The 24754-nt window shown below is 46.5% G+C and overlaps 1 protein-coding gene across 3 annotated transcripts; it reads left to right on the top strand.

Moving 5' to 3' along the window:
• The first annotated feature begins 7735 nt into the window (after nt 1-7735).
• Nucleotides 7736-17118, top strand: KLHL33 (kelch like family member 33). 3 transcript variants are annotated; one of them, XM_058738377.1, is made up of 5 exons: nt 7736-7895; nt 8179-8952; nt 13360-14284; nt 14396-14563; nt 14671-17118. In XM_058738377.1, exons 2-5 carry the CDS (start codon nt 8199-8201, stop codon nt 15221-15223), a joined length of 2400 nt encoding a protein of 799 aa, XP_058594360.1. In that variant the 5' UTR covers nt 7736-7895; nt 8179-8198; the 3' UTR covers nt 15224-17118. The 3 variants fall into 3 exon arrangements, with proteins under 3 accessions (XP_058594360.1, XP_058594361.1, XP_058594362.1); XM_058738378.1 differs by having other exon boundaries at nt 7736-7908; XM_058738379.1 differs by having other exon boundaries at nt 7738-7867.
• Nucleotides 17119-24754: the final 7636 nt, after the last annotated feature.

Below are 24754 nucleotides of genomic sequence, written 5' to 3'. Positions count from 1 at the left end.
GCATATTTTTCTGATTCAGCACATTGAAAATATCCTGCCACTCCTTTCTGGCCTGCCAAGTTTCTGTGGATAGGTCTGCTGCAAACCTGATCTGTCTTCCCTTATAGGTTAAGGACTTTTTACCCTTGTTGCTTTCATAATTCTTTCATCATCTGTGTATTTTGTGAATTTGACTACAGTATGCCTTGGTGATGGTTGGTTTTCATTGAATCTACTGAGAGTTCTCTGTGCTTGGATTTTGATGTCTGTGTCCTTCCCCAGATTAGGAAAGTTTTCTGCTATAATTTGCTCACATAAACCTTCTGCCCCTTTTTCTCTCTCTTCATCTTCTGGGACTCCTATGATTCCAATTTTATTCCTTTTTATAAGTCACTGAGTTCTCTAAGTCTTGCATTATGATGTTTTGCCTTTGTTTCCCTCCTTTTTTCTGCTTTATTATTAGCACTTACCACCTTCTAATCTAATAGTTTTATTTATGTTTGTTGTTTGACTCCTCCTGTTAGAGTACAAATTCCCTGAGCGGAAGGGATTTTTATCTTGTTTGATTCATTGCCATGTCATCTCCCAGTACTTAGAATAGGGTGGACACTCAGCATTTGCTGAATGAATGAATAAATTGATGCAGAGGTAAACCAAAGAGATAATCAAAGACTATGAATGTAAGACTTGGGCCAAAAGATAAAAAGAATTGGGATTATATGCTCTTAGGAAAATAATATGTTTTCAGTTACTTACTAAGTAGAAAGTGCTGATAAAGACATTTTCATGGACAAAGACCCATAGAGGGTTGAAAATACACTAAAACATGGACATTTAAAATCAGAAATTTGACAGTGGAAGATAGAGTGGGACACAAGTAGAAAGATAAATTCCTCTCCTTGAATATATTTGAGTACAAGAATGATCTGTGCCCTCTAGGCTTGGGGAGTTAATTTTATAAATAGGAATCAAGTATGTTATACAGTAGCTTTGGGTATTTATTTATAAGTTTTTATTACTATTATAGGATGGAGTGGATCCTAGAGGGAAGACATTTAGCACTGTAGACCCAGCTGGTACTGCTTATTAGGAGACTTCTTTCCTTAGGGAGCTTTGGGCTCTTGGCTGAGGCTTCCCAAGATAGTCTCACAGTTTATAGAACCAAGAGACTAAAATCATGGCTCCTTGGGTCCTAACTTTTAAAGTCCTCTTCCTAGCTCAGTCTCTCCTGAGTCTCTTATTGACAGTATACAAGATCATTGTGTCCTGCTGATTTCCACAGATGAAGGCAGTGGGGGAGGTTATCAGGCCCCTGGATAGCATCCAATCAAGTCATGTATAGGGCCCCAAGGCAGGGTGACTGAGGGATCAAAGGTAGGCTCCTGATAACAAAAGGCAGTGTGAGGAAGGGAACCTGTTCCTCAGTTTACCTAATCATCAGATCAGCCCTACCCTTGGGGCCTTTACTCTGTGGTTTGGAATTTCCCCAGACTCACATGTCTATGAGGGCAGCATCCTGGGAATATTGCCACAGGACTTCATGAAGATATGTGCCACTCTGATTACATGATTAGGAAGAATGAGCAGAGGACAGGAGAGCACCATGGTCAGTTCCTACTCTGAGACTATTTCCCCATTTGCTGGCCCTGTTCCTATATACCTGCTTTTTATTTGCCTGTAAGTCCTGCTCAGAGGTGTAGCCTGAAGGAACAGGAGTGTTGAGAAAAGTACATTTCAGGTTCCCCCTTTGGTGGTAGCTGTTGTACCTGGTATAAGGCTACTAAGTCTTCAAAAGCCTTTTAGCTATAGAAAAAAGAATTCCAGTTTCAGCAAGGAATAGAGAACAGCTCCTCCCCACCTGCTGGGGGATTTTAGAGAGAAACCAAGAGTATTAGGCTTTTCCATCTCAGAGCACAAGGGAAGCTGGTAACTGTGATTCCTGTGGCATCTGCTCTGCCATGGAGCATCCTTCCTCAGGGAGGCTTACTCCATCTACCCTGCTAGAATTCTGTTTCCTTCCTTTTCCTCACGGCCCCTCCTAGATTTTGGGAAGCTGGTTTCCTTTTATGGCTAGAGCAGGGATTGAAATCTCAGAAGCCTTTAAGAACCAGTCATTATATAGTATCAAAGAATAAAGTGGACCAGGTGGGAACTGTGGCAAACTGAAGAATCAGTGCCCTATCCCACGGGACAGCAGCTACTCAGCTCCAGCTCATGTGGGATGGAGGCCCCAAATTACCAGATGCATGTTAAATATTGGCAATTAATTTTAAAAATTATAAACGTTGTACCATCTAAACTCACGCAGGTAAGATCCATTCCGGAGGACACCAGTGTTCAATCTCACCAGAAGTTCTTGACATGGTCCTGCACGTTGGTCAAGTTCACTGAATAGGATAGTGCCATGTGATAGATGCTCACCTGGACTGAAGAGCTCCAGTTCACATCTGCTGAGGAAGGGGTGGTGCAGAATGATTAGAGGTGGGGCCTCATTTCTCAGGTAGGAAAGGAAATGAGTTATTGTTGGTAGTTCTGGGCTTCTTATGGGTGTCAACCTCGTGCCATATCACACTCCCTCACTCCCTTACCCACCTGCCCACTTATTCACCAGGTTTCTTGTAGAATATAAAGAGCAGTAGCCAAAGGATAAGCAACATAGCAGTGAGTGCTGCCCACCAGGTGAGAAGGAATGTGATAAGCAGGCAGAGCAGAAAGCCCAGGAGGGTGAGCCAGGGGCTGTACTTGTGAAAAGAAGGGCACTAGACTGCAGGGGAGAGTAAATGCAGCCAATCCTTTGTCCTAGCCTCAGTACCACCCACTCTTGCACCCCAAGGATGCTCCTGTCTCTCAGGTCCTCCTAGCCCTGTTAGTATAACCGCATACTAATACATGCCCATACTAACCAGGCACCCAGTTAAGGGAGGCATGAAAACTACCAAAGTTGACAAGGGGATAGGAGCAAAGGAAAAAGTTGGAGATGATAGGGTGGTGTTCACATCAGCTTTGGAAGAGATGCAAGGTCAGGAGGTTGGTCTCCAAATGAGTCATGGGATTGAGGTCTAGAGAGACAAGGACATCATCATATTCTGGCTTCCTTCCCCCATGCTCCCTATTCCCTACTCCCCCCTCCAACTTCCATGCATACCATCACCAAGTTAACAGACTTCCACTTTCAAGACTAGAGATCTAGAAAAGAGGCTTTAGGGTCAAGCCCTAAAAGTCAGAGGTAGGGCAGTGAGGGCCATGAGGGGAAAGGTGATTAATGAAGCCCTGTGTGAGGGTGGAGAAGAAGTACTCACCAGTAAGGATGAAAGCTATAGCAATACAGAACGTGAGCAGATAGCCTCACATAGGTTCATGGCTCCTGCCATAGCTTTTCCTAAAAAAGCCAACTACTGGGTACAGTTTATTCTGGCACAACCACTATAAGAAGGCATGGTGGTCGTTGGGGGATGGTTCCAGGAAGAGGGGGAATGATAGCTCCTACTCCTATAGGGAGGCAGGAGCAAGTGAGGAGCACAGAGGAAAGAGCTGAGGGAGCTTACAGGTCTTACCATGAAGAAAGGATGAGAGTAGATTGTGGTGAGATTCCTGGTAATGTGGGGAGGGAAAACAGGAGGCAGATGGAAGATTGATACCTTCCCCAAACTTTGCCTTGATATACAGGCAGACTTTGAATTTTGCTATGTGAGCTTGGATTGTCTCCTAAACACCAGCCAACCACAGTCCTCTCCACCTCCCTAAATCATCATCTAACTCCTGGTAGCTGAGACAGAGCCCTCTTGTACTCCTCCTCAAAAATATACTCTTAAGATGGCCCTAGACTCTATTGCATTTTCTCCTTTTCCCCCAAGCCTCTTGGTAAGATACCAACTAACCTAGAAGACTTTGGGGGTTGAAGCAAAACAGAAAAGGGCAGAGGACAGAATGGCACCGAAGATTCCAGTAGACTTCAGGGGGATAAAGGCAGACACCATGCTCATGGCTTGAGGAGAAGAGCAGGCAGAGGCAGAAATCAATGCATTTCAGAAGCAATGCATTCCACTCATATTTTCACCTACCTTTCCTAGAGGTTGCTGGGCATATTAAGTTTTATCCTATTCTTTGAAGGTTTTACCCCACCCACATGAATCCCCTTAAGTCATTATTGGTTTTTGAGCATCTCCTCTATGCCAGACAGTGGGCTAGGTAAAGTTTATCTCACTGATCTTGCCCCTCTGTTCACTCACCTAGTAGTGATTAGGGAGCCCATACAGGCAAGACCCTTGCCCTTGACAACTGCATAAATCCTAGCCATATTGACACTCTGGCCCCAGGCAGCTCCCATTCCGCACACCCATGCCAGTCCTATTTCCTGGAGCATCTCCAGTCATACAGGAGCCTGGAAATGAGATTGGGAACACACATTCTTCGTGGGGAGAGAACCCCATCCCAAAGCAGTAGGACTATCTAGGTACCACCAGTGCCAAAGAGGGGAATGGAAGTTTGTGTGTAAGTTGGGGGAGGGGGGGTGGAAATACCAAATTTGATAACCAAAGAACATCATACAATTTGTCAGTGAAATGAGGGATGGGGAGAAATGGTGAAGGAAGGTGAGATGTGAGATTACCTATGTGTAATCTACTCTTGATGTGATTGGTGAAGCCTCTTGCCATTTCATTACCTATGCCCTAGGCCCTCAGGCAGAAACCAGGGCTCTAGGTCATTCTGCACAGAAGGCTGGAGTAGAGGGCCTTGCCAATTGTGGCAGAAATGCACAGGTAGGAAAGTATGTCCACAGGAAGGCAAGGATAGCTGTAGCAGGGTCCCGGAAACAGAAGTTGAACGATTAGTGGCAAGACAAGGTGGGGAGATAACAAGTGTGCTCTGTGCCTGAACATGGTTCTCACCTTGAGGTCTCCAGAGATCCTGGTCTCTGTGAGTACCCCAGTGGCTGAGGAGAAGATGGAAAACATGCCAAAGCAACTACCCTCTGGACCTCACCGCCGTGGGACCATATTTTCAAAGAAAATACTATTTATGTAAAAGAACAGAGAAAAATTAAGTTTTTGGGGGGCACCTCCTAGCTTGCCTTCATTCAGCCAAGATCATTACCCCTTTACCCAGTTTAGTGTCAATGACTTAGGTTAGGCTGGGACAAATAAGGCAAGATTGTAAACTGGCCAGCCCAGGGACTTATAGGTTTCTGAGTGTGATGGTCAACTTGCAAATGTCATACAGAATGTGTGTCTTTTCTGAGGAGGCTTGGGGTAATGACGTACCCTGCACCAAGGGGAGGTGACATTCAGAGGCATGCCTTCCCCTTAATACATTTCTCAGCCAGCTTCCCATTGAGTTCACCTAAAGAAACAAGTGGCTTGTAGGCTGGGGTTTGTGGGGAGGAATGGGGGGTTTGTGGCAGATAGTTGATAAAAGAGAGGATCAGGAAGACCATTAAGATCATTTGGGCTGGGAATACCATGGGGGAGAGGGGGAAGAGAAGTACAAATGTAAGGGGAGGAATAACTCCTCCTCCTCCTCCTCCTCACTCTCCTTTCCCATCCTCCAGTTCCCTTTCCCATGAGCCTCTTCCCATAACGGAGTCTAGCTAAAAGGGTAAATGGGTGTCCTTTTCCTTCTTGCCACAAACTACAAAGTGTCCCTTCCCTTGCCAGAGGGATGGCTCTCAAGATTGTAACTATCTGGGAGCAGGAAATACCATTTCTCATCTGGTAGTCTTGTCTAGTGCTTGTCCCAACAGATCCCTAGAATACGTCCTTGTTTTTCCCTTAAAGAGTTGGTATATGGAGTCTGTTCCAGCAAATTTGTCCAGTTTCAGGTTGGGTCCCTGAGAATCTGCTCTGCCAGCAGGAGCGTGTATGCACACAAGTGTGTGCGCGCGCACACACACACACACACACACACACACACACACTTCCACATCTCCCCACGCTGGCCTCTTCCAGATATGTCCAGCTCTCTCCCCCATCCCCAAAGTTCTTACCCCTACCTTGACTCCCTGCCCCCTGCCTTAGACATCCATTCCACACTAGCCATTGCCAGGCACAGAGGGATGGTCATGGTCACCATGCCCACCAAACAACTCATTTTCTAGATCCACCTTAGGCAGCTGCACCCATGCTCCTGGAAGGGCAGAACATAGAGGCAGTGGGTCAGAGAGACTTTATTGACTGATTTGATGCTTCCATCTGATTAAAAAAAAAAAAATTATTAACATTTATTCCTTTTACAGAGAGCTTGAGCAAGGGGAGGGCAGAGAGAGAGGGAGACACGGAATCTGAAGCAGGCTCCAGGCCCTGAGCTATCAGCACGGAGCCAATACCGGGTGGAAACTCAGGAGTGTGAGCTCATGACCTGAGCCGAAGTGGGACACTCAACCGACTGAGCCACCCAGGCTCCCCCATCTGATTCATTTTTTTTTTAATATATGAAATTTATTGTCAAATTGGTTTCCATACAACACCCAGTGCTCATCCCAAAAGATGCCCTCTTCAATACCCATCACCCACCCTCCCCTCCCTCCCACCCCCCATCAGCCCTCAGTAAAATGACTTGCCCAGGCTGGAGTCACAAAAAGTACAGGCTGGTGGTGAACCAACTTGGGAAAAGGGCATATCAAGGGAGGGGATGGGCATTGCCCTGAGCAGGTTTGAAAGGACTTCTGTGAAGCCCACCGTGTGCACAGCCATGACTAAGGCATTGGCGAAACTGAAGATGATCCTGATGGAAACACCAAGCTTTGGACTCAGGCTGCGCGAAATAAGGAAGTGCGTGCCACCTGAGAGGAGAGGAAAGAGGAGCCGGTCAAGTCTCACCCCTCCCTCACGTGAACACCACCCTCTCACAGAGTCCTAAGGAATAATCGTTTGCTCACCAGTTAAGTCAGCTTGTTGGGTCAATCCATCCAGACTGGACCAATTTTTTTTATAGGCCAGAGAATTCACCCCCAGCAGCCCCCTGGGCCTGTCCCACCTTCCCAGGAGACGGGAGGGAAGTGGCATCGCTGTCCCATTCCCTAAGTTTCTTCCCCCACGAGGATACCTAGAAATGCAGCGAAAAATGCCCAGATTTGGGGCGGGGTGTGTCTCAGGATAGGAAAGAGGTGTTATCCTGGGCAGAGGGAGTGGCTGTTGGTGTCCTACCTAAGTGAGAGTGCTTACTCGCCCCCCCACCACCCCCGCCCCGGCCCATCCAGTCCAGGACTTTGGTCCCCGCAGCGTCGGTCACCCCACTTTCCACTGATCTGTTCTCATCTAGGTGAGAGACTCCTCCAGAATTCCTGAACACACAGGGTTGGGCCTTTCTAGCTCACCACCGACCCCACCTGGGGACAGGGAGGAAATTCTGAGCCGGGGGTGGATTACCTACGGTACGTAGCCCTGATCCCTTCCCCTTCCCGCTCGCCCTCGGTGGACTCAACTGCGTTATGTGTGCATTTCATGTAGGTATTGTTCGCTCCAGGGTCGGTAGCTTTATCGTGCACAGAAAAACCAACAGTCAAAGCCTAGATCTGACTCCAAACACACCCTTCCCTCTTCTGGCCCTACGTTCAGGAGGGTCTGCGCAGTCCAGACTCTCTTCTCCCTCCCCCCGCTCCGCCAGACCCGTCTTGTGAACGCAGCCTTTCCGGCCTGGCGCACTCCACCCGATCCCCACATCCTCCCTGGCTTCTGAATTTGCCTCGCTCAGCACAAGGACGTGACCTACAGGTGGAAGGGGGGAGGAGGTCATCTCGGGACGGAGCCCGGGGGATTGGGTGTCAGAGTCTGGGCTCCCGGAGCCCAGCCCCCTAGCCGGTCAGCGCCGGCTATAATTAGTCGGGTGGGGCCGCTGACCCGATTGAGGGGCAAGTTTCCTCTGTCACAGGGTCCAAAGCGAAGCGGAGAAGGTTCAAGGGAGAGCCAGGAGGAACGCTGGTGTCTCGGGAGGGTGACTATCCGGGTGGGATGGGGGCAAGCCGGGTGGCATACGGTCCCGGGTACTGGATCGGTACACATGCTTCTGGCACGCTTCGGTGCTCTTCGTGAACCCCAGTGTTGGGCAGTATAGCCTAGCTGCTCGAGCCTTGGGAAGGGGGTGGGGAGTGGGCTTTGAAGTAGGGAGAGGGACTGCCATGTCGCCGGGCTAGAGATAGGGGTTCCTCCGGCCTCTGTGGGTCCAGCTCTGAACCCCCCACCCCTTCCCTCTGTTCACCTGTAGCAAAACAGCGAACCTGGACGATGAGCGTCTCGGACTCCTCACATCGTCCTTCGGACCCTGGGAGCGTCTCTGCTCCCGCCCAGAAGGATCGCCTTGACCTACCTTTGCCCGACCCGAGAACCCCCTCCTGGCCACCTTCCCCAGATGAGGATCGCAGTTTGCCCCCCTTTCCTTTGGAAGAGCCTGTCCCCAGGCCCATGGCCCCAGGGAGCCTTCCCTCTCCAGTCTTGTCCCTTGAGGAAGAAGAGGAGGAAGACGACCAAGACGAACAAGACACGGCACAGCCCGAGGAGCTGCGCAGCGAGGAGCATCCCAGCCAGTTTTTCGCGGAGGCACAGCGGCTGCGGGAGCAGAGGTTGTTGTTGGACGAAGAGGTGTCAGTTGAGGGGCGAGTATATGGGGTGCATCGGGTAATCTTGGCTGCAATTAGCAGCCTCTTCCGTGACAGGCTACTGGGTGGCAGAGGTCCACGACCCCCCCTCAGCCTGGACGTGGCCGCCGGGGCCTGGGAGGCCGTACTGACATTTGCCTATGAGGGGGTGCTGGGCCCTGCACGGCCTGGAGATGTGCTGGTCGTGGCAGAGGCCCTGGGAGCGCCCCGGGTGAAGGCCGTGGCCCAGTGGAGATGCAAAGGGGCTGGAAGAGCCAGGGAAGATGAAAAGCAGCTCAGCCAGGCAGAGGAGCTGAGGGAGAACCTGCGGAGCATCGAGCTCCTATACCAAGAGGGCATCGGGTGTGACCTGGAGCTGGAGGCAGGCGGCTGCAGGCTGCGGGGTGAGGGCCTTTTGGCATTACATTACTGCAGGTTCATTTATGTGTGTGCAAGCTGCAGGTAGTTTGATCCCTTCCATTGTGGTTTTGATCCCAGCTGCAGGCAGAATTTCCTTGGGGTTGGCCTCTGGTGCCTTTCCTGACCCACTGAGAGCAAGGCATGAGCAGTTGAGTTGTTTACCCAGAAACACCAGGCAGACTTAAGCTGACCCTTCAACCTGTGGCTTTCCCTGTGGCCAGTACCAAAGAATTTCCAGCCAGTTGGCTGGTGTCATGAGTACAGTCTGAGCCAGGGGAACAAGTAGAAAGTGATTGACTTAAACGGGAATTAACCAAAGGCCCTTCTTGGCATCTTTTATTTAGGACACAGGAAAGCCAGATGAATATGGTGGAATAACTCACAGTGTGTCCTCTCACCTAAGTGTCCTTGACTCCATGGTAGATACAGGTTCTACAGCTAACAAGCAAGGTCTGGTTTTGTTTTGCCATAATCTTAAAGCTACCAGGACCTGGCACTTTGAAGTTAACTAGGCTCATTACTAGGAAAGCTAAGGAGGGTTGAATAAGTTGAGTGTTATTCAGATTCTGTCAGTACTGAGTGAGGTACTGGGGTCCAGGAATTTTTACACACGCCATGTCTTTTCATTCTCGCTGAAAACTAGTGAGGTGGATGCCACTATCCCTAGGTGTAAGGAAAGAACATTAAACTCAGAAATGTTAACTGGTGAGAACCAGGATATAAGCCCAGTATTCACTAGCCCAGTCTGTTTTCACTAGGCCATGCATTGCCTCCTGTGCAACCAAACCAAAAACACAGGATCTGACAAATGGAGTTGGAATGCAGGCACATAAAAATGTTAAATTAAAAGGTATTGCTTTAGAGAGTATCTAGTTCAGCTTTTATACTTTATTGACAAAGAAATCAGACTTCAAGACATGTCCAAAGTCACATAGCTACTGCTCATTAGAATGACTGGAACCCACAGTGTTTCTGGGACCCCCAGATGAAAAAGCATCCTGTCTTAACTTGAACTGCATTAACAAAAATACCATAGACTGGGTGGCTTGACAACAGAAATTTATTTCTTTTTTAGAAAAATGTATTTATTTAAATTCAAGTTAGTTAACATACAGTGTAGTATTGGTTTCAGGAGTAGAACCCAGTGATGAAATTTATTTCTTACAGTTCTGAAGCCTGGAAGTCCAAGGTCAGGGTTCTGGTATGGTCAGGTTATGATTAGGACTCTCTTCCTGGCTTGCAGAGGGCCACCTTCTCACTGTATCCTCTTCACTTGGTGGAGGGAGAGATTATCTCAGTCATATCTCTTATATAGGGCAGTAATTCCATTCAGGAGGGTTCTACTCTCATACCTAATTACCTCCCAAAGGCTCCACCTGCAAATATCACCACACTGGGGAGTAGGGCTTCAACACAGGAAGGAGGGAGGAAGACATAAACATTCAATCCATAGCAGGTCTCTAAAGTGTTTGTTATTATTTCTGATAGTAGTAGATTGAGGGGGGATTTAAAATTTCATAGTTATGGGGCACTTGGGTGGCTCAGTCGGTTAAGCATCCGACTTTGGCTCGTCATGATCTTGTGGTGAGTTCGAGCCCCACATCAAGCTCTGTGCTGACAGCTCCAAGCCTGGAGCCTGCTTCGGATTCTATGTCTTCCTCTCTCTCTGCCCCTCCCCTGCTCACACTCTGTCCCTCTCAAAAATAAATAAACAATAATAAATTATTTAAAAAATAGATAAAATAAAATTTCATAGTTATAAAATTCTCACTAGGGTTTCAAATTTAAACATACTTCTATCCTTGCCTTCATTTTCCTAAGAAACATTCCAACGTAATGGTGGAAACCTGTCACTTAAAATTCTAGGGAATAATGATGAGGAGGAGGGAGAATGTAAGTAGTTGTGACCCTTTCACAGTGACTCTGAGCTATAGGTTGGTTGATTACATGGAAAATGAAATGGCTTACCTGCTTCAAGGAATGCAGGTTTTCTCAGGCAATATGTATCTGAAAACTGTCACTGATAGTTACCATTTGGGAAGCATGTAGGCACTACCTGCTGCTTAAAATGACAATGGAGGAGCACCTGGATGACTCAGGGGGTTAAGCATCTGACTTCAGCTCAGGTCATGATCTTATGGTTTGTCAGTTCAAGCCCTACATTGGGCTTTCTGCTCTCAACACAAAACCTGCTTCAGATACTCTGTCTCCCTCTTTCTCTGCCCCTCCCCTGCTCTCTCTCTCTCTCTCTCTCTCTCTCTCAAAAATAAACATTTAAGATTTTTTTTAAAAAGACAATGGAAAGCCACATTAACATCACATGTCCTTTGAGAGAGGCAAACGTGCCACAGTCGGTCAAAGCAGCCTCATGTTCATAGCTTCACTGGGTGTTTGGCCCTGGTACCTGCCTAAGAGGACTTCTGGCAGCATTTTCTCCCTTTTTTATTATGAAGCATTTCAAACACATAGCAAATTAAGAAAATATTTTTTAAGTTTATTTATTTTGAGAGAGCGAGAGAGAACACAAGCAGAGGAGTAGCAGAGAGAGAGAAAGAGAGAGAGGGAGAGAGAGAGAGAAAATCCCAAGCAGACTCTGCAACACAAGGCTCAAACCCACAAACTGTGAGATCATGACCTGAGCTGAAATCAAGAGTCGGATGCTTCACTGACTGAGCCACCCAGGCGCCCCAAGAAAATATTAACATGAACACTCAAACACCCATATCTCAGACTTAACAATTAACATTTTATGATATTTGTCTCATCTCTTTATTTTACTTATCACTGAAGTTTAAAGTAAATCTGTGACATTTCCCTTACAAATACTTGGGTACATGTCTCTTTAAAAGAGGACATATAACCACAATACCTTACTCATGTCTAACAAAATTAACAATAATTCCTTAGTATCACCTCGTCCAAGTTGAAATTTTCCCACGTGTCCAAAAAATGTCTTGTAGAGCTGGCTTATCCAACCCAGGAGTCAATCAAGGACTATGCTGTACTCAGATACATGTCTTTTAAGCTTCCTTTACTGTACAGTCCTCTCCTTTTTTATGACTTGACTTACTGAAGAAATAAGATTAGTTATCTTATAGAATGCTCCATTTTCTAGATTTGTGTGTGTTTTCCATTATGGTTTTGTTTAGCTTGTTCCTTTAGCTTCTCAATTTCCTATAAATTTGAATTTAGATCTAAGGGTTCAATTAGATTTAGGTTCAACAGTTTAGTCAGAATACTCCATGCCTGGTGCCAAGTATCTCAAATTGCATTACATTAGAAAGCATTTATTTACATTTATATTTAATGGCATCTGGTAACAGAATAGTTTCAGTGGCGTGAGGGCCATGCAGGTAAGAAGGGTACCGATACACAAGTATGTTCACTGCAGCCTGACATCAGTGGCATTGGGGGATGAAGATCTGCTCGGGCAGCCATTACATGGAATAGAAAATAAATCACTTCCTCTCTTTCAGTTTCCTTCTGTTAAAAGGAGCAATCGAACTGGATGATTTTGAAGGTTTCCAGCTTAAAATGTCACGATTACCTGAAATGTACTGAGATGAAGATGGGGTGTGCAGAGAAAAGCTGCACATGGGAAATCTTAAGCAGGAGATGGCAGTTAGATTAGGTTAGGTCACAGAGATTCGTAAGTGTGGTACCATTTTTTTTTTAAGCAAAATTTTTAACATTTATTTATTTTTGAGAGAGACAGAGCATGAGTAGGGGAGAGCCAGAGAGAGAGGGAGACCCAGAATCTGAAGCAGACTTCAAGCTCTGAGCTGTCAGCACAGAGCCTGATGCAGGGCTCGAACCCATGAACTGTGAGATCATGACCTGAGCCAAAGTGGGGCGCTAAACTGACTGAGCCACCCAAACACCCCGTGTGGTACCATTTTCTAAGTAAAATCCTGGCCGATGTCAGTGGCTCTTACAATTGTAAAGGAAAGAACTTTTTTGTGTGTGCATGATAGGGACCTATGTAATTTGCACCATTGGTCTTTGCAGTTTATTTTGTGCCCCCTTTTAGCAAAAGCTGTCTATAGCATCTACTCAACTTGATCAGTCAAGACTCTTTTTCTAATTGACCTGGATCAAAAAACTAAAGCAATTTTTATCACAGTATCTTCAGGCCACTAACATGAGAATCATGCAGGGTGCTTGAAAATGTTGAAATACAAATTCCTAGGGTCTCCATCCAGACCTACTGAATCAGAATCTCTGGGGGTGGGTCCCTGAAACCCGTAGTTTAACAAGTACCGCACGGTATTCTGATGCACACCATGGTTTAGCCTGTGGCCTCTGGTGGTTGGCCCAAAGTCGGGACGTGGAGTCAGCAGGGTGCCTGGCAATCAGCAACACTCTGGATTCCCCTCTGCTTCTCCTTGCAGTGCACCGAGCAGCCCTGGCCTGTGGCAGCGAGTTCTTTGGTGCCATGCTCCTGAGTGGGATGAGGGAATCCCAGGGCACAGAGGTGTCTCTGCACACTATCTCTGCCCAGGACCTGCGACTCCTCGTCTCCTTCGCCTACTCCGGGGTTGTGCGGGCAAGGTGGCCAGGACTGCTGAGAGCTGCCCAGGCTGCTCTCCAGTACCAGAGCTCTTCCTGCCTTGCTCTGTGCCAGAGAGCCTTGGCACGGGGCCTCAGCCCCGCACGTTGCCTGGCCCTGTTCCCCATAACGGAAGCCCCGGGCTTAGAGAGGCTCTGGAGCAAAGCCCGTCGCTACCTCCTCACCCACCTGCCTGCTGTGGCTTTGTGCCCCACTTTCCCTTCTCTGCCGGCTGCCTGCCTGGCTGAGCTCCTGGATAGTGACGAACTACACGTGCAAGAGGAGTTCGAGGCCTTCATGGCTGCGTGGCGTTGGTTAGCTGCCAACCCCGAGACCCAAGAGTCAGAGGCCAAGGCCCTGCTTCGATGTGTTCGCTTCGGCCGCATGTCCACCAGAGAGCTGAGGAGGGTGCGGGCCGCGGGGCTGCCTCCACCCCTGACCGGAGACTTGCTGCATCAGCTCCTGGTAGAGGCTGCCGTTCCAGGTCAAGAGCGGCGCAGGGAGCCCGACCAGGCACTGGTAGTGATCGGCGGGGACGGGCTCAGAGCAGACATGGCCATAAGACAGCCGTCGCGAGGAGTGTGGTGGGCGCGCGCCTTCTGCTGCGGCACGGGACTGGTGCGAACCGTGGAGTGGGGGCGGCTGCCTGCCCTGCCTGCCCCGGGGCGCTTCCGGCACGGGGCTGCGAGCCTCGCAGGAAGTGAGCTCTACGTGTGTGGGGGACAGGATTTCTACAGCCACTCCAACACCCTGGCTTCGACTCTCAGGTAGGGGCCCCACGGAATAGCAGTCCCCGAGGTGGGCAGCTGAGGGGGAATTGTTGGCCCAGCCAGCCACGGGGGCCCGGGGTCACTCTTCTTTGGTCCCGCTGTGTCCAGGTGGGGCCCCAGTCAAGAAGACTGGGAGGAGATGGCGCCTTTGTGCCAGGCTCGGAGCTTTTTTCCCCTGGTGGCGCTGGACGGACTACTTTATGCCCTGGGCGGCCGAAACGGTGGCGTCGCCCTCAACTCTGTGGAGACCTATCACCCCGAGCTCAATGTCTGGAGGTGAGCAGGGAAGGGGCTGTTTCTAGACATCAGGGGAAGCCTAGAGGACTCGGAGGAGGAGAGTTGAAGAGGATTTTTGCCTGATCGTGTGCCCTGTTCTCCCTTAGGCCGGCACCTGCTCTTCCAGCACCACGCTTTGCCCACGCAGCTGCGGTTCTGGAGGGCCGATTGTACGTGAGCGGTGGCTGCAGCGGGGCTGGCCAATACCTGGCCTCATTGCTGCACTATGACCCCAAACTTGAGAAGCCAGGGGTGCTTCTGAGCGCTATGGGGGTACCTCGGGCTGGCCACGTCATGGCCGCTCTGGGTGGACGGCTGTATGTCGCGGGTGGGCTAGGTGAGACTGGGGACCTGCTGAGCTTCGAGGCCTATGAACCAAGGACTGATAGCTGGACTCACCTGGCACCCTTGCCCTCCCCCCATGTGGGGGCCGCAGGGGCTGCGCTGCAGGGAGAGCTTCTGGTGCTGGGGGGCTACAGCCACCGTACTTACGCCCTCTCCCACCTTATCCATGCTTACTCTCCCGGCCTGGGCCGATGGCTCTGCCTGGGAACTCTGCCAAGGCCTCGGGCTGAGATGCCTGCCTGCATCCTGACCCTGCCCACTGTGCAGCACGTAGCTTTGGTTCCCACACGGCACCAAACAAAACCTGCTGGGTGAGTGGGGAGTGGAGGTGCATGGAGGGAGGAAGGGATGAGAAACGTCATGAGAGAAGGACAGAGATTATGGGGGGAGAAAGAGAAGGCTTGATTCATGATAGCATCTTATTCCAGCACAGTGTTTTACAACTCACAAACCGCTTTTGTATATATGGTCTTCACTGAGGAAAAGGTGGCTCCAGAATTCCTGGAAAACGCTGTTGGAGAAGGGAAGGAGAGGAGGCCCAGGAACAACTCCACAAGGTTTAGGGACCCTGACACCATTCTTGGTGGGGAAAGTGCGTTTGGCTGGGAAGACAGTCAAGACGCTCCAGTAGCCAATGTGTAGGGGCCAAGAGAGGAGAGTCAGAAAAATGATGATTCTGACCCATGGATCAAGATGAAAAATGTGGAAAGGCCAACCATGAACTATATTCTTTCTCAGGTAACTTGCAGGCTCAGTCCAGCATTGCCTCAGCCTGCAGCCCCTAAGAGCCTCTGGGTTTTCATTCTGAGGCGGAAGTCCTTGCCTGGACCTGGCGCTGCACAGGGTGCCGGCTGATGAGGCGCGAGTGCTGTGTGTGGGGAAGATGAGGAGGGCGGAGGTGAAGGAGCCAGGCGCCTGGAGTGGGGAAGGGATGGCATGAGGTTTGAGGGGTGGGGTGGAAGAAGCCAGAAGCCTGACTGCCTTCTTTCCTTCCCTTTGGGGTGTAGTCAAGGATCAGGAATGACAACAGGACAGCTATGGTGTGAGCTGCTAAGTTGTGAGAGGAAGTGGCAGAGAGAAAAGTGAGTGGCAGAGAAGACTCAGAAAAGTGGTTTTCCCCCTTTCTTTCCCTTTTCTCTAGAGTTTTAAAAATCCATTTCCCTTTTTTTTTTTTTTGGCCAGGCAAAGTTAAATCAGACGCTTCCTCTCTTCCTTCTTCCACCCTGCTCTTCCTTCCTTTTCTTTCCCCCCTTCTTTCTTTTCTCCCTTCTCCCACACAGTGATCAATCACCTACTAGGTGCCAGCACTAAATGAGGCTCTAAGGATACAAAGATCAGAGAGGTCCTGACCAGCAGGTAGACTTGTAAACTAATGCAGGTTTTGTAGTGGACTTAGGGGTATGGACACTTACCTTGTCGCTCTCACACCGGGCACTTAGAGGTATGACAGCCCAGACCCTGGAGGAGTGAACTCTGCCCAGGGAAGGCTCCTGTTAAGGAAGGCATCATCAAATGGGTATAGTTGGGGTTGGATTTTGACGACTACTTGGAAACTCACCAGTCAGAGCAGGAGGAAGGCACTCCAGTCAGAGAAAAGAAGCACATGGGTCATGTAGTGCCCTGTGTCTCTATGGCAAAGGGGAAGTCAGTATTCCAGAGGGTTCTTTAGAAAATTCTGCTGCTGTTACCAGCCCATCTTTTACTCTGGAGCTTTTCTGAAGACAATAGCTTTCACTTAATTGTATATTCCCTCCCTCCACAACTCCTCTAAGTCTTTCCTGCCTGGTATTTCCATTTCTGACCCCTGAGCAGCTCAGGGCAAAGAAGGGCCAGTTCTTTGTATAGGTCAATTTTCTATTACCATTGTTTGTTAAGATTCTCATATTCCTAAGGGTGAGATAAAGGAGACTCCTTTCTACGTTTCTTCATCCTGGCCTAGAGGTGTTCACATGCTTTGTTTATTTTTTTGAGATTTCATTATTGAGTTCTTTTTTCCCCTATATCTCTGTTTCGGAGCATAGATGAAAATGAGGAGGGATATATAGGATGTATTTGAGAAAAGGGAAGAAAAATTGAAGAACCAGGAAAGAAGGAAATTGAAGGTACTGAGACACTATGAATATGCAGTCTTTAAGATTAACTTCTATGAACATGTTCTTTGTGGTTTGGAGGCAAAAACAGCCTTAAATAAAGGTTTCATCATTGTTGAATGATTCTCGTCTGAGTTTCTCTAATACAAAAAGTTTTCAAAAATCCCCTGTAATTTGGTTCCTATCTCCACCACAGTACTGAAACTACCCTGCCTCGTCGTCACCATGACCTACTTCTCACCAAATAATCTAAGGCCATCCTCATTCTCCTTCATCTTTCTGCAGGTGTCAACTGGCTTGAAAACTGACTCTTACCCTAAAAAATTTCTCCTCCCCTGGCTCCAGAGAGCACACTCTCCTGGGCCTTCTCTTATTTCACCAATCCAAACAGGTATCCAGAAAAACCAAATAATATTGTCCAAAGGAATGGCTCCATCCCAGGTGGAGGTGACAACTTGAGGGTCCAAAAGTATACAGATGGAGGTAATTAGTTATAGAAGTCTCTAGCTCTCATTATTTAGTTTTTAGGGTTTATTTTTTAACTTTTTAAAAAAATTTTTGAGAGACGGAGACAGAGCATGAGCAGGGGAGGGACAGAGAGAGAGAGAGATATGCAGAATCCAAAGCAGCCTCCAGACTCTGAGCTGTCAGCACAGAGCCCGATGCAGGGCTCAAACCCATGGACGTGAGATCATGACCTGAGCTAAAGCCAGATGCTCAACCGACTGAGCCACTCAGGTGCCCCTCATTATTTAGTTTTTAAACTAGGGATAGAGTGAGAAGACAGAAGGAGGCCTCTGATTTGTAGCAGGACACCAGTCAACAGTCCACTCTTCAGTGAGAGAGGACTGATATAGGGCAAGTAACAGGTTGGGGCCCTAGCCAAGTGGTCTGAGATTCAAGGTAGTATTGCAACCCCAGAACAGAAGAGGAAGGAGAAACAGGAATTAGGCTGGAAAACATTCACACAGAGTGGGCAATCATGGCCATCCAGGGATTAGGCTACAGTCTGGTGAGTGTATAGAGGCCCAGGATTCTTACCTTTGGTACATCAGATGATAGGCAAGGTGTTTTGGTTTTTTTTATTTTTTTTTATTTTTTTAACGTTTCTTTATTTTTGAGAGACAAAGCACGAGCGGGGAAGGGACAGAGAGAGAGATGCAGAATCTGAAGCAGGCTCCAGGCTCTGAACTTCTCAGCACAGAGCCCAACACGGGGCTCGAACCCACAAACTGCAAGATCACAACCAACCTGATCTGAAATCTGACGCTCAACCAACTGAGCCGCCCAGGCGCCCCAGAGGCAAGGTGTTTTAGATATTCCCCCTACTAGTTCCCTCTATGCTCTTCTTTCAACCTCCTTTGTGAGTGAGGGAGGGATTTCTACTATTGCTCACATCTTTTCAAGACTGACTCAGGGACTGAATAGGATTGAGCATGTGGGCTGATGTACCAGTAAATGCATTGGACTACCTGAGTCCTTTGTCTCCTGTGCCTCATTATAGATTGCCCATGTTCCTCTCTTACCTTGTTTTATGTTCCTCTTCAGAAAGCTCACCTCCATCTAAAGTCGTAATAACTCACCTGGGTTCTAGACTATTGTTTTTTTCAGCATTCTTCACCTCTACTTGGATGTACCCCTATCATGACTTCAGACTCATCAGGCTTCGTTGACACTCTCATTTGCCCTTTTTCCTAGACACAAAGCTTTGAAGTCATTTAGGCTTGTTTTCCCCTTATCTTTCTTCTTCACTTGACTCATATGTGATTTTGAACTGCTGAAATAGAAACGTAACTGGTTTCTTGTCCCAATGTTTTCTCTGTCAAATACACGACATGTATGATGCTTTGGACACCTGGAAAGTTGAAGGCAGCAAAGGGTTAAAAATGGAAAAAAAAAAAAAAGGGAGGGTGAAAGATCCTACTAGCTACAAAACCATGTATCCTTATTTACCCAGATGGTCTGGACTGTAGAAGCAACAGTGTCCAACCAGAAGAGTGAAATACTGCACAGAAAGATTATTTAATAGAATCATGGAATGAAGAGATTTTAGAAATCATGTAATTCAAACCCTTCTTTGTAAAGTGCAAAGAGCCAAGGAATGTGGCACAGTCTGGATAATGAAGAGGAAAGTCTTTTGTGAGAGCAGTTTCCATGTGACATATCTTTACCTAAGAATCAAGTGGATGGCTTGAACAAGCATCATGGTTTAGGTCTATAGTCAGGAAAGTCCTAACACTCTTTCAGGGCCACAGGCTATTTATATTCGAAATACTGGCTAGCCTTTGGGATCAAGGGGCTATAGGTGGAAAAGTGTGAATTTATCACAGGTACTAGCAATACAAAAAAAATACATATATGCAGGGATAAAGTATATGTCATTAGCCATGAGATTATAGTCTTTTTTTCCTCAGAGATAGATGTTCATGATATTATTGTTATAGTTGATGATTCAAGATATAATCATCTGTATTTGTGATTAGAATGATGGAAAAAAGGTACAGCTTGAAAGCACATTGAATTGGAATCAGTAACTTGGGTTCGAGCCCCAAATCAATTACTGTTTTGGTAATCGTAAATCCCTTAATCACTTTGAATGCCAGTATCTTAATCCATAAAACAGGAAGACTAGCTGTACTATAAACATCAGAGTGCTGTTATAGTTGTGAGCCCCAGAGCCTGGGACAGTCTTAAGGAATTCTAGGCACATTTAGAAAAGTATGCTCTGGTAGTCCTTAAGTGTGCCTTGATAGTTCCAAGGCCACATCCTTTTATTTTTTTATTTTATTTTATTTTTTCAATATACAAAAATCTGTTGCATTTTTATTTTTATTTTTTTATTTTTTTACATTTTATTTTTTTAAATTTACATCCAAATTAGTTAGCATATAGTGCAACAATGATTTCAGGAAGAGATTCCTTAGTGCCCCTTACCCATTTAGCCCATCCCCCCTCCCACAACCCCTCCAGTAGCCCTCAGTTTGTTCTCCATATTTATGAGTCTCTTCTGTTTTGTCCCCCTCCTGGTTTTTATATTATTTTTGTTTCGCTTCCCTTACGTTCATCTGTTTTGTCTCTTAAAGTCCTCATATGAGTGAAGTCACAATATTTGTCTTTCTCTGCCTGACTAATTTCACTTAGTGTAATACCCTCCAGTTCCATCCACATAGTTGCAAATGGCAAGATTTCATTCTTTTTGATTGCCGAGTAATACTCCATTATATATATACATATATATACCACATCTTCTTTATTCATTCATCCATTGATGGACATTTGGGCTCTTTCCATAATTTAGCTATTATTGATAGTGCTGCTATGAACATGGGGGTGCATGTGTCCCTTCGAAACAGCACACCTGTATCCCTTGGATACATGCCTAGTAGTGCAATTGCTGGGTCGTAGGATAGTTCTATTTTTAGTTTGTTGAGGAACCTCCATACTGTCTTCCAGAGTGGCTGCACCAGCTTGCATTCCCAGGCCACATCCTTTTAGGTCAGTGAGCTAGATGATGTCAAACAAGATAGGCCCCTGAGACCATGAGTGCCACACAAAGGGTTACAAAGTTTATCCCCAGCTACTCTGGTCTAACATTGCTCCCAAGATAGGGATGTGGGTTCATCGGGATTCTAGCTAAGGCAAAAGCATTTTGGGGGTTAAGGTTCTTCTAACTATATACCAGCCTGACTAATCATCAGATAGGCAATTTGATCCCCAATACATACTTTTCAAGCAAAGTGTCATTGATGAAAGCCAACTCTCTCATAACAAAGTAAAAACCACTTGTTGGAGATTATAGCTAACATTGTTTAAATGCTTGCTCTGTACCAGGAGGTGTGCTAAATGCTTTATATACATGATCTCGTTTAAATGTCAATGCAACCCATCAAAAGTGGATGCTGTTATTATCCCCCATTTTACAGATAAGGCAACTAAAGCTTAGAGCAGTGAATTTTTTTTAGCCAAGGTTACACAGTTTGTAAGTGTAGAGCGTGTATTTAAACTCAAGTAGAAGGATTTCGAGCCTGCTTTCTTTACTGTGCCATCTCTCCGACGTAGATCCATCTCCACGGAGGGGCAGGATTTATTCATGAAACTCATCGTTGGACTCTACAAATGGGAGAAATTAAAGGGTATACATGGTATTGGAGGCTTAGAGACGTAATCTTGAAGAATCTGACATCCAACTACTATAACACATACTATGAATTTCAAAGCTCAGCTAGAGCAAGGGGCTCTTCTTCCAATAGTTTGTTTCATTTATTAAGATGTGTTGAGTCAGGGATTGTTATGAGTACAATATACCGGGTGAAACTTTTCAAATAGAGGACCCTGACTGGCCCTGTTACCATATCAGCATCATCTGGTCTTATGCAGACTCAAGGGCCGGTCTCTTATGCCATTCAGGGTTTATGAGATTATTTATCTTATTTTTTTCTGTGGCCTAGGTCACACAGCCCATCAATAGCAAAGTTGAATTTAAACACAGATCTGTTGGACTCCAGAGTGCAAATTTATACAATTTTATACCATTTCCACCCATCTTAGATTACTCTAACATGGTGGCCAAGTATTCCAGTCCTCCTGGGACCATCCTAATTCCCATGTTTTGTTTCATTGTTCCTATAAGCCATTAAAAGATGCCCCCAAGTCCACTATTTTAACATACAAAGTTTACTTTGAAATGCCCTGCCCACCCAGTAACAGCATTCAAGTCCTATATGAGATCAGGTGTCCTGATCATATTTTTAATGTGATTACTTTTTAAAAATATTTTTAATAAAATTTTTGTTTATTTATTTTTGAGAGAGAGCGAGAGAGAGAGAGAGAGAAACAGAACATGATCAGGAGAGGGTCAGAGAGAGAGGGAGACACAGAATCTGAAGCAGGCTCCAGGCTCTGAGCTGTAGCACAGATGGGGCTCAAACTCATGAACCTTGAGATCATGACCTGAGCCGAAGTCAGATGCTTAACAGACTGAGTGCCCAGGCAGCCCCAATATGATTACTTTCTTGACATGAGTCTGTACTTCTCAGGCAGGTCCCATTTTCCAAGACTTATGGACTGCTGACATGGTCTTTAAAAAAAAAACAAACGTTTATTTATTTATTTTGGAAGAGAGAGGGAGAGTGTGAGAGTGAGAAGGGGAGGGGCAGACAGAGAGTGAGAGAGAAAATCCTAAGCAGGCTCTGCTCAATGCAGAGCCCCATGTGGGGCTTGATGGTACGATCAAGACATCATGAACTGAGCTGAAATCAAGAGTTGGATGTTTACCTGACTGAGCTACCCAGTCGTCCCCGATATACTCTTTTAATGTGTTCATGTAAAAGGCCTTCAGGGCAATGGTTCATTTTAGCAGTGACCTTCTATAGACAATAATGCTAAAGACATGTCAAAGGAAGCAGGTGCTACTGTGGCCAAGGGCTGGACTGTGAATCAAGGGACTGGTGTTCTAGTCCTAGCTCCTTCTCTGACCAACTATTTCAACCTGGGCAAGTCATTTGAACCCTTTGGACTGTCAAGTGAGAGTTAGGAAAGTGTTAAGACCTGTTTTTCTCCAACTGTTAAAATGTGGCTAGCAAGCAAGAGGTAAGATTGTCCAAGCCCTGTTTACAGCCTCCAGGATCACTAATCCACAGCATGGACTCCTCTTTCCAGGTCCTTACAAGAGGCAGTGCTAAGGGATATGATGCTAAGTGCTAGAGTACCTGGCCATAGTAACTTCTGAAGTGAATTTTGGTAAGTTTTTATTGCGGCTACATACCTAGAATGTGGCTATCCCAAATGACCTCTGACTACTTGCATAGTCTGTTTAAACACTTGTTTGCTAATATGCAAAGAGAAGGTGCCAAAGTTACCTGTTTGTTAGGTTTTAGACAACAGGGATCATTTAGTGCTGATACTCTTTAAAAACCAGTATCCCAAGAGGGTATGGAAATTGATACTAAATTTTTATGCAAAAGGCAGAAGAATATATGGGAACAGTATATTAAATCTATTCATTGTCTTCTGTCGAGACCTCTTCCCAATACCTCTCTGTAAGCTGAGAAACAGGGCCACTTCCCTCACTACAAAGACTAGATCAAGGGTAGGAAGGAGTGCTGGATCTGATAGATCCAGTGTCTCCTTGTACTTGTTGACTCTAACTATGGGCCGTACAGCTATTAGAAAAACATGACTTCACTGCATACATCCCAGAGATTGGTTTGGATGTTGATTAATTTGATATCAATGAATAAATATTTGTTGAATGAATGATGAGGGAGTGTAACCTATTCTGTAAATATGAGGCTCCTTGTCCAGGCAGATCTGCTTGCCACATGGATTGGCATCTACTTTAGCTAACCTACCTCCATGATAAGCAATTCTATTACAAGGAACTATTGCACAAACCAATGTATGGGGAATTAAGTGATTTAGAAGATTTAAGGAGGGACTCTTGGGCGGGTCAATGAGTTGAGCATCCGACTCTTGATTTCTGCACAGGTCATGATCTCACGGTATTGTGAGTTTGAGCCCCACATTGGGCTCTGCACACTGACCTTGAGGAGCCTGCTTGGGATTCTCTCTCTCTCCCTCTCGTTCTGCGCATCCCCTGCCTGTGCTCTCTGTCTCTTTCAAAGTGAATAAACTTGAAAAAAAAACCCCAAGATTTTAGGACAATGAGTTCACTACAATGTAATCTGATGTAAACTAGCCTTAAATGTTGCAGGTCTAGTGTTCCAATGATGTAATGATACATAACAAACTACCCAAAACTTTTAGTGACTTAAAACAAAAACTATTTTACTATATTTCTCATGACTTTGTGTGTCATTGGTTTCACTTAAATTTGGACAGGGTTTAGCTAGATGATTCTTCTGTCCTATTTTCATTGATAGAAGTTACTTGGTTGTATTTGCTGCAAGTGGACTAGTCTGGAGTGCCCAAGCCAGCTTGGTTCACATGTTTGGTGATGATGTCTGGAAAACTAAGTTCAGCCGAGATTGTTAACTGAAGCATCTGTATGTGGCTCTTCCATGTGGCAGTCTAAGGGTGGTTGAACTTATGTGGCAGCCCCCAGAGGTAGTATTCCAAGAGTCCTGGGTAGAAAGTGTGAAGTTCCTTTGACCTGGCCTCGGAAGTCACAGACTGACACTTCTGCCATGTATCTCGGTCAAGCAAGTCACCAGGTCAGCCCAGAATCAAGAAGGGAAAAATCAGACTCCATTTCTCAGTGGCAGGAGAAGCAAAAAATATGTGGTCTTCTTTAATCTGCCATACCTGGTAAAGGAGACTAGGCAGGGAAGGAGGGCTCATAGTGGGAAACGCTCATTGAAGGAGGATGAAGAGAGGTGTTGGTAAATGTCAACAGGCTGGAGACCAGTCGCGAGGTTGCTTTGAGTCAGAGGAGTCAGAAGAAAGAAGGCCCTGAAGTTGTTGTAACCTACTGATTGGCTTCTGTGGCTTTCAGATGGCCCAGAAGGGCTCCTTTGGGATGCCAAGTACTACTGTAGTAGGATATCACATATATCACAATTTGTGCGATATTTTAAAGTTGGCAGTGGTTAGACTGAACAGAAACACAAGTTGTAAATCTAAAGGCAATTATTTAAAATGAGGAAAAATCCACTGAAACCAGTGGTCTTTACAATCTTTTTTTTAAAGGTTTGTTTATTTATTTTGAGTGAGAGAGAAAGTGCACATGCACACATGTGGGGGAGGGGCAGAGAGAGAGAGGGAGAGATACAATCCCAAGTAGGCTCCACACTGAGTG

The sequence above is a fragment of the Neofelis nebulosa genome, chromosome 7 (assembly GCF_028018385.1).
Source record: "Neofelis nebulosa isolate mNeoNeb1 chromosome 7, mNeoNeb1.pri, whole genome shotgun sequence".
NCBI lineage: Eukaryota > Metazoa > Chordata > Mammalia > Carnivora > Felidae > Neofelis > Neofelis nebulosa.
Note: the sequence above shows the minus strand (reverse complement) of the source record. Positions and strands in the feature narration are given on the sequence as shown.